General features: G+C 35.1%; 1 protein-coding gene across 1 annotated transcript in view; it reads left to right on the top strand.

The window, feature by feature from the left end:
• The window catches only part of TRDN (triadin), a 254,454-nt gene that overhangs the window by 59,096 nt on the left and 183,321 nt on the right, over positions 1 to 12,037 (top strand). The window contains exon 5 of the mRNA XM_087817589.1: positions 4,040 to 4,099. Within this exon, the coding sequence (XP_087673715.1) occupies positions 4,040 to 4,099 (60 nt within the window). The remainder of the gene's footprint in view (positions 1 to 4,039; positions 4,100 to 12,037) is intronic.

Raw genomic sequence — 12,037 nt, 5'->3', positions numbered from 1 at the left:
AGAACTGGCACACTGTGTAGAGGTTTTACTGGATTCTTCAGACATCTGATAGCCACAGACGGTGACACTAGTGATGGAATCCAATCCCCAAAGTAAATGCAATGTAGCAGTAAAGCATGCAAAGAGACATTTAATTTGTACTTAAGTTTGAATAATCAGAAGTGAATTTCTTTTGTATTCTATGAGAGAGAGAAAAGTATGTATGCCTTTACAAGTTTAGCTGTGCTTGTCTACACTTGCCTCCCATAGTAATACTAATGGCCTTCAAGTGATCATCAGTTAAAAAATCAGTCGATGATTTCCTGCAAAAAATTGCTCATATAAGTCATCATATTTCTGTTCATTCTGAGCTGCAGAGATTTGTTTGTGTGTGTGCGCATGTGTGTGTTTAATCTATAAACCCTACTTGCAAAAAAATCTGAGTTTATCTGTCCAAAACATTTGGGCTGTCTTATTTTATATTAGGCTGAATTGCAGCATCAGAAAAATTTTAAAATGGAGCCTTTATCTTTGAGATTGGTCTGAGTTACGTAACTGGGTTGTGTCTAGTCTATTTACCATAGGATAAACAATAAAAGTTCTGAAATATATGGTCATTTCTTTCAGTCTAATTCTCCTTTAGTTTCATTTATGTTTGTTTTTCCTTAAGTGAAACTTACTATAAAAGTGTATCCAACATACCAGGATTTAATTTCCACTTTTGGGTGAACTTTCCTTCATGTATTTGGGAGCCAGTGGAGGGAATGCATTTCTCTGCCTTTTCCTGTGTGGTGTTCATGATCCCCATCTTTTTGAGGCTTGTCTTCTTTCATTTTATTTACCTTCAAGAGGTAGTGCTAAGGAACTTCAAAGAAGCATCTGCTACTGCTTCTTTCCCCTGTTCTCTCATGTGCAAGCTTCCACCTACCTTGCAGGAAACACCAGCATGGACCAACACAGCCTGTCCAGTGCTATAGAGCACCACCCTGTCCAAACAGTGTATTTCCCCAGAATAAGAGAGGCTGGGGGGCTGTGACAGTGTTTCCAGGCAGGATGTCTTCAGCACCTAATCCTGCAGAAGATCCAACTCAGGCCTGATTCTCCTGTGTGACTCCCAGAATCTCTCTGTTATTCTTCTAAGTGGCCAACAGAGGTCTGTGGAATACAAACATATACACACACACCGACCTACCTCTAAAGGAAAATATTCTAGATGACTATTTTAAAGCCTTCTCATTTCCCAATGAATGTAGCATTTCACGTAACATTTTAATTTACAGCATTTCATCCCTCTTCTGTATTCAAATTCATCTCTGCGTGGAGTAAGAAAGGTGACTCCCTTCGCTTATCCAAAGACTGCTCACTTTCATCTTTGACAGTATGCTGCTTTGTTTGGCCTGAGTTATAGAAGGAACCAGTCTTCCGCAGAGCCTTTGCTGGTTTGAATAGGAGGAAGGAAGGATAATACTGGCAGGGGAAAATTCTGAGTTTAGTTTTTCAGTTCACTTGTAAAAGATTTAACCCTGTGGATGATCTTAGATTTTAAAAAGATCATTTGCCTACACATAGGACTAGACCAGCACTGTCCAATAGTAATAAATTGTGAGTCACATATGTAATTTAAAATTTTTAAGTAGCCACGCTAAAAAAAGTAAAAAGAATAATAAAATTTAATTTTAATAACATTTAATCCAATCAGGGCTCAATCGGAAAAGCAGAACCAGTAGGAAATTTTACCAATATATTATATATTAAGACATTTATTATAAGGAGTTGGCCTATATGATTGTAGGGACTGACTATGTAAGTCAGGAAGAGAAGATCCCAGGAAAACTTGAGCCCACAGATCAGGGACCAAGTCCACAGTGAGAATTTCTTCCCTTTCCCTGAGAAACTTCAGGGCTGCTTTCAAGGCCTTCCAATGGAATCAGACAAGCCCATCCAGATGATCCAGAATCATTTTCTTATTTAACATCAATGGATTAGGGATTTTGATTACATCTGTAAAACACTTTAACAGCAGCTCTTAGATTAGTGTTCATTTGAATGACTTGGGGTAGTAGTTTAGCCAAGTGGACACATAAATAAAACCACAACCACAATATATTAAAAATAATATCATTACAATTTGTAACTAATATAAAATTATTAATGAGATATATTACATTCTTCTTTATATTAAGCCTTCATAATCCAGTGTATACTACACTTATAACACATCTCCATTTGGACTAACCACATATCATGTTCTTAATATGCACGTGTCTAGTGATTATTACAATGGACAGTGTAAGTCTGAATAGTGACAAAGTAATAAGGTTGGTTATCTTGCATTTTTAGAACTGTTCTAAAGATATAAGTTTGTGTGTGTGTGCCTGCACGCATAATAAGGTTTATTGTTAGCTTTTTTGCCTATAGCCTATAAGATGAGACTTTATTATGCCTTTGCAAACAGAATACATTTCTTAAAACACTAATCAGAAGTTTCCACACATGTAGCTCTAGATGATAGATTGCAGTGCTACACTACTTTTGTTACATAATTATAAAAAATAATATAGAACCCAAAAGCAAATGGGTAAGCAAAAGAAATACAGTCCAGAACCATCTGAACACATTCTTAGGGATCATTTTGCTTTACAGGGGCACTTCGCAATGCCTAAAGACCTGTTTCATAGTTAAGACTGGGGATGAGACTTTGGCCATCTAATAGGTAGAGACCAGGGATGCTGCTAAATACCATGGAGTGCAGAGAATAGACCTACTGTACCCCAAGTAGTGATTCACTCAACCCAAGAAGTCAATGAGGCTAAGATGATAAACCTTGCTTTGTACTAGGGTTTGGAAACACAAAAGGAAGAGATTAAAGAAAAAGTAGTGAGATCCAGGAAGATGAAAGTTTCCTGTGCCCTTTGCAGCTCTTTCCTTGCACCTTGGTGAATTCAGCTATTTTTAAGAGATGCGATTGAGTATCTTAACTCTTGTATCTCCATTGCCATATTCAAAGTTAGAGGATGGGATAAGGGTAGAGGAGTGGCCCTATGATGATGAATTAATGAGGAAAATGAAGGAAGGAAATCTTTACAGTGGTGAATACCTTCTTAACAGGTGAATAAAAGTCAGTAGCTGTCTTTTCTGAAGATATTTAGGATTTCCTTATGGTTAGTCTTGATTTTAAACTTATAGAAAAATTATAAAAATTTAAAGTCAAATTTATAAATGGAAAATTTTAAATGTGTACAGTAATTAGCACCATGTCAGAGATTCTGTGGAATAGTTGTAATAAATAAGTAAACCTCATTAACATTTTCCTAAGAAAAACCATGGTATTTAAGATTAAGTCACTTTTCAGAGGTAGTAATCATATTTGTAAACTCTAATCTCAAATTTACTTCTATCCAAATTAAATGCACATTCAGAATTGACTTCATTTTCTAAGCCTTGCAATATATATGTACTGAAGCAAGCAGCAGATTAAATATATTCTTAAAACCTGATATTTAGAAAAATGTAACAACTAACTTATTTTATGAAATGGGTCATATTTGCTTGCAGTAATTATTGGTTAAATGAAATACCAAAATCTGATTATAAGTATAGCTTAGAGTCACTGTTTCTAAGATACATTTCTTATAATATGGTTGTTACAGTTCATTTCACAAATTATTAATTTAATATGTAAAAACTAAATCTTCCTAAATCTAAATAACTTTCTTACTAAGGATTCTTAATTTTCATTGAGAGTAACTGATATGAAACATAATTATAATTTATGATCAATTTTTGCACTGAAAACAATGGCAACATATTTCCATTGATGTAAGTTTTTAAGCTTTTTCAAATAACTAATTTGAGGTAAATCAATTGTTTTTTATTTCAATAAATGAGTAATTTATGTAGCAATATGTTACAAACTCTTTCCTTTTAGACACATATAAGCTTGTTAGATACAATAATTTAGGCTTCATGGTGAAATTATAAATTTTGAGTCATAGCTATGGTTTATATTTTGTACATTTTCAAAAAGAGCTTTTAAATGATAAATTCTATTTTCTCCTAGAAACACGCAAAGAAAAAACTGAAAAGGAGGAGAAACCTGAAAGGAAAATTCAAACTAAAGGTAAATGTTTAATTTTGTGTTTATTCTTATTTTTATTTAGGATATATACATATGTATATATACAAACACACATTTATATGAGAAAGGGAAGTTCTCATAATTAGTTTTCTTTTGTTTTAACTTTTGATAGTGTTTAAACAATATCTTTATTCCATTTAACTTCAGGTATAAATATATAAATGATATTTAATGATTGGAATAAAAGTAATTTCAAAATGTATGACAATCTTTAAATTATTTACAACCATTTTTTACTAAGGTAGTACCACAGACATATTTTTTTAACTTATTAGCAAACATTTTTTAAAATAAGATACTATAATAAGTCAGGGTTCAATTTATCTCAACCTTGAATTTTTATGCCATGCAATACTTTCTCAATCTGTGGCAAAGAAATGCAGTCATTAGACTACCTCAGTGCATCCTGCCAAGGCTGGACAACTTTCTTCAACAGCCTTAAGTGAAAGACAGAAGGTGATGCATGATGATTACTATCCCTTTCAAGTGAGCTGAATCTAGTAACAGCAGTGTTGCATGACCAGCATTGTCTTGCTCATCTTACAAGCATCATTTTTTGGGGGGAGGGTGGCCCATGTAGTCATAAAACTTTAAAGAAACTTATAGAAAGCAAAAAACATTCACATACCTATTTCTAAACATGCTCAGGTTTCCTCAATGGTCAGTTTCACATGAGTTTGTGGGATGAAATTGACCCATTTATTTTTGCCAGGGCAAAAATAAAACATAATCACCATAACTGTGTGATGCAGACAGACAGTAAAAGAAATTAGGGAGGGATAAAAATTGAATGCCGTCTAATATTTATTATGCCAAAACTGGCTAATGCAAAATTACCTGTAGTAAATATCAAAGTTGCAAAATAGTAAAATTTCAAATAATGGAAGTAACAATTAACCTAAAATTATACCAGTATGCGAATCTATATTCAAAATATCATTTTTTAAAAATATGCTTCATGTACTTCCTTTTGTGAAGAACTGAAATCATTCTGCAGACATAATATCTTTAATCCTAATGTTTGAATTCATTTCATATTGGCCAAACAATCCTTATACAATCAGGGACATTGAAGCTTACTCAATTGAAACCTATTTACATTTGTAGCTAGGGAACTAATGTCTTCTTACTTTCCCCTTTCCTTTTTTGGTTCTTAATTCCTTTGGTCAGGGAAATTGGACACAGCTCTTAGGTACAGACTGACTAGCCATGACTGAACTGGCTACGCATTTCTATCTGCTGGAGGTTAAACAGAAACTCAACTGGTTCCACACGAATGGGGTCTCTGCTGCTTTATCTTGCAGACGGTACTATTAATTTAATAGCAGTGCTGCTGGAGTGGATGTGGTGATGCAGATGGCACCATTTCCATTCTGGACCTGGCTCTATTAGAATCCCGCTGGTAAAGACTTTGAGCAGTGGGCTGTAGAGTGGGTTTATTAAACTAGTGAGTTTTGCATAATTAAAACAGTGGATTTGGCTGAGGTTTGACATAACTTTCTCAAAGGCTTGGCTAGAAATTAGTACCTGACTATACATCCTGAAACTCAAGCTGTTCAACACTAAAGCGGGCTTCAGAGATTGTTTCTTTTAGCCACAGTTTTTCTGTGTGAATATGAACAAAAAATTTCATTTTATTGCTTAGTTTTCTCATCCAGGTAGAATAACATCTGCTTTTAATTCCCAAGGTGTTCAGTGAGAAAATAAATGTGGTTTTATAACTGTTCACATATGTGGATAAATATGGGTGTATACATGCCACATTCCATATCAGTTATGGTTAGATGTGATGGATAATTAGAAATTTAAATTGTTATCAAAGCATTTTGAACTTTTAAAAGAAAAGATGCAGCACATCCAAGGTAAATAGTAGCCTGCAATGGTTATAGACCAGCAAAGATAGGAGTCTAAAAAGATCCATATGCTGAGGCTGGTGTATTTTGGGGAGAGAGAAAAATTTTGGTGACGAAAGAAGCTACATCACATCCAATTGTCTCCATTTTTTCCCCTCCTTCAAAGGATTTATACAGAATTCTAAATGGTTTTAAGAGTGTGAAACCATGGAAGGCTACACCTAGGTGATTTGCTCTTCCACTGAAATATAGAAAACTAAAGAGTATGAATCCCAGAGAGCATGCATTTCCAAAATAATTCATACAATATGCTAATTTATTTTTTATTTTTTTAATATATCTTTTTATTGATTTCAGAGAAAGGAAAGGAGAGGGAGAGAGAGAGATAGAAACATCAATGATGAGAGAGTCATTGATCGAGCCCACAACCCGGGCATGTGCCCTGACCATGAATCAAACCCTGATCACCTGGATCCTAGGTCGATGCTCAACCGCTGAGCCACACCCGCTGGGCACTAATTTATTTTTGAAGTATGAAAGAATTAATGTTTCAATTCTGACTCTTTTTCATAGAAAATTAGGTACTTTTTATAATCATTTACATTAAGTGATTTTAATTCACGAGGCCAAGGTTACTTTTATTACTATTTTGTCCACTTTTTAATTTTGTTTGATATTTTTCATTAGGGAAAAAAAGGAACAGTTTTATGAAGCTAAAGAGTAAGCCCTCTAATTCTTAATGCAGGCAGCAATGAGTACTTATTTTGGTTTTAATCCATAAGCTCTAACATGTTATTCATTGTGTACCTTTGAATTAACCTCATTTTTTCCCACATGAAAGAGGTAATAACTTATTTTATAATCGGAATAGTGTATATACTTGTGACCCTATGCTGAACTAATATAGGAATACAGTGAAACATTATATTTGCTTAGAAGAAAACTTACAATAATTTAACTTTTCCTGTATTACTAAGGTGCCACTCACCAAACTGTTGCTCATATAAATGGCTCCTGGAAAGATAACTTCACCACACTAGAGAGGCTGTGAGTGTTGAGCAATTTGGCAGATAGCAGTTTGAAGAATGCTGATTCCATTCTAAGATGATGGTTTTTAATGGAAGGTTTTATGGGTCAAAATGATCTTGCAGAATATATTTGTATTTAATAACAAGTATTTTAGAATATATTTCTATCTCACCTAAAATAACTAATTATTGCCCAGGAGGCGATGAATACAGCAGTGTAGAGACCACAGTCATGAGTATTTCAGATGAATAGATGCCCATTGTGGAATGTGGAGCCACGTGTTAAACGATAAGAAATGTTGGTCAGTCTCCTCCAGTAGGCAACAGCCTGAGAATCCTTTGTAGGTATAACCAACTATGTGTACAGTGTCTTAAAACAAAAGGAGAGTTTAGTCACATTGGAAATAGGATGAAGTTTATGCATAGCCAAGACAGTGTCATGATTTCCTTAGGATATTATAAATTCCTGACCCTTAATGTGCATACAGCTTAAATAAAAAACTTGGGAATGCCCTGGATATGTCAACTATTTTTAAATTGATAATGTCTTCACATTTTATTTAAAATATTGATTAATTTAAAAGCCCTGGGTGGTTAATTATTTTGATATTTGAAAAGACTGAAGAAGTAGAATGTGAAAAGTCTCTGGACCCTTTGATACAGCTCTTGTCTGACTTAGATAACTAACAAGTTTCTTTCACTCAGTGTGTTTGAAGCCCATATTAACTTCTCTTGCACAAAATGTCTTCATCTCTCTGGCTTTTTTTCCAAAGCCTTAGAGATAAAGCCATATATTCTACCTGGGTATACAAAGCCTTTCTCATATGATCACTGATAGCCCTACTGATTTCCAGGTTTGTGTACTTTGCAACATACCCTCCCTCCTCTACCACCTACTCATCAACCCCCCTCCACTCTCAACTCTCCTCCTGTGCCCATGGCACTCCGGACCACCAACACCCTCTCTGCCATAGACAAGCTGAATTGTTGGGCAGTCCCTTAGCAGACACTGCTGTTGTCTCATAACTCTGGGCTTTTGCATACAGTTCTCTCTGGCCATCAGGTCCTTCCTGTGTCACTTGGCAGGCTTCTGCTAATTTATTTGGTTCTCAAATGGAATGTAAATTCCTTTAATAGGCCTCCTTTGCTGTCCCTTAATCTGTGGCACAGACGCTTTCTCCATGGTACTGTTACACCCCTGCCTTTACCCTTTAAAGCATTTGACACAAATTTTAATTGTGAGTATATTGATCTAACTTACTGAGAGCAGGAGCTATGTTTTTCTTCATGGCTGTTCTAGGTCACCCCTGGCATTTACTCCTATTATTCTGTGTGTCTTTACCTGTGAACAAAGAGATTAAGATTCAATGGTCTCTCAGGTTCCTACCAGCTCTGAATGTGTCAAATATCAAAGTAAAATTATTCTAACATCTAGCAAAGTATCCAACACATGAAACACACTCAATAAATGTTGAAATAAGGAATTAATAAAGTATCCATTTTTTTCTCTTTTGTTAATCTGTACTTGATTCCTTCGAACAATTTTTCTTTGAGATTTCTGTTTTTATTTTCAAATATACATAACTGTTCAGCTTTAATTGGCCACACTAATGTCAAATTTATTTGGTTAGCAGCAATTGAAGTATTTGATAGTGAGCTCCATATTAAAACAAAAACAATCTGTAAGATGTAATTTAAAAAACACCCACAATAAAATTTACAATATAATGATATAGATTAAAGTAATACAGATTAATTTGGACAATTTTGAAAATGAAAAAGAAAAAAGAAAAAAAAAACAACCACAACCCAATTATCCAGCAATAAATAATAACATCATTTTCCTCCATTTAGTTGTTTTTTTTAATTGCATATTGCTTTGTTTCTTTGCAATTGCAAATTTTCTTATTGTTTTCAGATAACATTTAGGCTTCTATTTTACTATGAAGCATTTCAACTTACTCATAGAACAGAACAAACCAAAAAATACTCAAACTTGGTGGAAAACACATAGTTAGATGAAATGATGTCTCCTAGATATAAAGAGGGCCTTTTAGCCAATCAGAACAGTATGTTTCTGCTATACCACCTGGATTGGCAGGTGTTCAGGTACAAAACTGACATCAGAAATGGTGAGAAAGTTCACCTGGCAGAAGTGTGTGCTGATGGATGGCATATGGTCAACATCAGAGTGAGCCAACCAATGGAAATGGAAGTATCCCAGAAGGCATACATTGTAAATGGAAAAACTGGCCAGAGCCATCAGGCAATAGTACACATTAATTTATTCACAGCACTTACTTTGTGCCAAACACTGTACAAAGCACTAAAAATTTAAAGAAGGATAAGACTCAGTCCAATGAGAAATCTAGAAAAGCAAATACAGTCATCCCAGCATGTGGTGAGTACTCCACAAAGAGATGTCCTGGAGGAGGGATGGTGTTTGAGGAGATAACTGGCTGCCTCAGTCGCAGAGTAGGTTTGACTGTAGTTTTCTGGTAGGGCCTTAGAGGAAAGGGTAGGTTGGAATTTAGGTGTTTCCTAGGGTTCTTGGAACAAAGTGTTAAAAAATGAGTGGCTTAAGATAACAGAAATGTATTGGCAGTGATAGAGGTTAATTAAATTAATTTGCACACCATCCATTGATAGCCAAAGTCAAGATCTCAGCAGGGTTGATTTTCTCAGAAAACTGTGAGGGAGAATCTGTTTGTGTTTCTCCCAGCTTTCTGGTGGTTCACTGGCAATCTTTGACTTGTAGATGGATCACTCTGATTTCCACTTTCATCTTCAAATGCTGTTGAAAATGTATCTGTCTCTCCTCTCTGTGCATGTCTGTCTCTGTCCAAATTTCCCATTTTCATAAGGACACCAGTCATATTGCATTTGGTCTCACCATAGTGACTGCATTTCAAGTTAATTACATCTGTAAAGACCCTATTTCCAACTAAGGAAACATCTGTTTGAGGTGACACAGTTCAATCCGTAGCAGTTATTATACGCACAAAGTCAAATGAACTATATATATATATATATATATTTTTTTTTCAATTGCAGTTTATATTCAATATTATTCTGTATTAGTTTCAGATGTACAGCATAGTGGTGAGAAAATCATGTACTTTACAGACTGGTCCCATTTTTTAAAAGGGTAATTTATGTAACAATCATGCTGATTGACTGGCTTAGGATAGTTTCTGGGAAACAATTACAGGGCAGGAATCAGAGGCTGGCAAGGGATTTTGCTGAGGATTGTGGCTCAAAAGCCAAAAGGGACAAGGCATTAAAATGCATCTAAATATCCTGGAGCCTTTTATAAAAATGCTTTCAAAGCCCACAAATTAATTTAGTCAGCTTGTGTTGTATAAACTTTTACTTTTGCCTTCTCTCAGCTGTACATAATTGCCTCCTTAAAGTACAAAATATATTTTCTTTTCTTTTCTGGCAGAAGTGAAAGATAAACCTGGAAAATCATAACAGAAAGTCATGCATCAGCTTCATAGTGATTGTTTACCATGAGGAAGTTCTTACGGTTCTGTGGCTATGTAGCCTGAGGAGTTAAACCCATACGATTAAACCATATTTGAGAGTAAACTCATATTTTGGAATTTAAAATTGTTTTGTGATTTAAAGGATATGTATCAGATGAGCTCTGTAATTTGGGGTAATTTGCCTAATCTTTGCTTTAATAATACATAAATAAATGTAATTTTATTACGGAAAAGATGTGTGTATGCTATTGTAGGCTAGATTGTAGATAATATGCTTAGAGAATCCAATCACCACACTTTGGCTCATAGAACAAGTTTATAATTCTGGGATGTACAAGGCAGCCTAGTTATGGGGGAGGAATACTAGTTTAGTTATTTGATAACTATAGGGTTTCACAAAAATGTATTACACACACTTTGAATAACTACAAAGGCTGCATTTATTAAAATACATTTCATTTTCAAAATGGAGCTATCAGCTGTTAAAGTGTGTATACATTTTTTGGGACACCCTATATATTCCTGTTCTACTCTGCCATGGAGTCTTCTGAGCTTGTATTTTCTTGTCCAGGGACAAAGAGGTTTAGGCTAATCGACCTCTTAGATTCCAACCAGCTCTTAAGTGGTGTGCTTATATTAAATTTAAAATGATAAATTCTTCCTGTAGCAGGAACAAATAATACAATTTTTGCAAAGTTTCTGTACTCAGGAATACTTTTCCACTGAGGTCATCATTGTTGCTTAAAGTGTGTAGATCATTTTGCCTGAGCACAAAATGGGAATTGTACAAATAAGTTACCAAAAAAAATGTGAAACACACACAGAGACATGCACTAACTAAGATTATATCTGGCATTTTTGTTTAGTGGTGGCTAAAGCAGAATTTTTTGAAGGGGTTTCAAGTGAATGTGTACCTTGCTCTTTCATAAAAATGATGACTTCAAGCATGGATATATATGAATTTTATGAAGCTGTTTGAAAATTTGACACACTTAAAATTTATAGACTGCTTCAATGCTAATAGTTTCCACAACAAAAACACCAGAAAGCTGAGAAACAGTGAAATTAATTAAAAGAAAAATCAGCACACTCTATTACAGCTAACAAAGTTCCCCAAAGTCTTTTCTAATATGAAGATCTAATGATTACTTGCTTTTCCATCTGATTCCAGCCCTCAAAATTCATCCTGTACAGGAGCTCTGAGGTCAAGTATGAATTCCAGTTTTGATTAATTCAACTTATTTTCTAACTATCCGTTAAAGAATAGAGTAGCCTAAATAAAATAATACTTTAAAATTTTTGACACCAAAACTTTTGATTTTTGAACTAAGATCAGCAAAGAGCCCTGACAATCTGGCCCTGAATGTCCGCCCCTGGGCGCCTGGGTAGGTTTTGCTGGATAAGACCCTCAAGGTCAGGAGCTCTGCGAGCTCTGACACGCTTCCAAAAAGGACACAGAGCCTGGCTGGCAGGCTGCCCGCGCCAAGGCTGTGAAAGCACAGGGCACAGCTTGCAGAGTGCCGGAGAGGGACCATATGGGGAAGTCTGAGA

This window comes from Miniopterus natalensis, chromosome 5, assembly GCF_054644295.1.
Source record: "Miniopterus natalensis isolate mMinNat1 chromosome 5, mMinNat1.hap1, whole genome shotgun sequence".
NCBI classification, from domain to species: Eukaryota; Metazoa; Chordata; class Mammalia; order Chiroptera; family Miniopteridae; genus Miniopterus; species Miniopterus natalensis.
The sequence above is the reverse complement of the archived record's forward strand: the minus strand, read 5'-3'. Positions and strand labels throughout refer to the sequence as shown.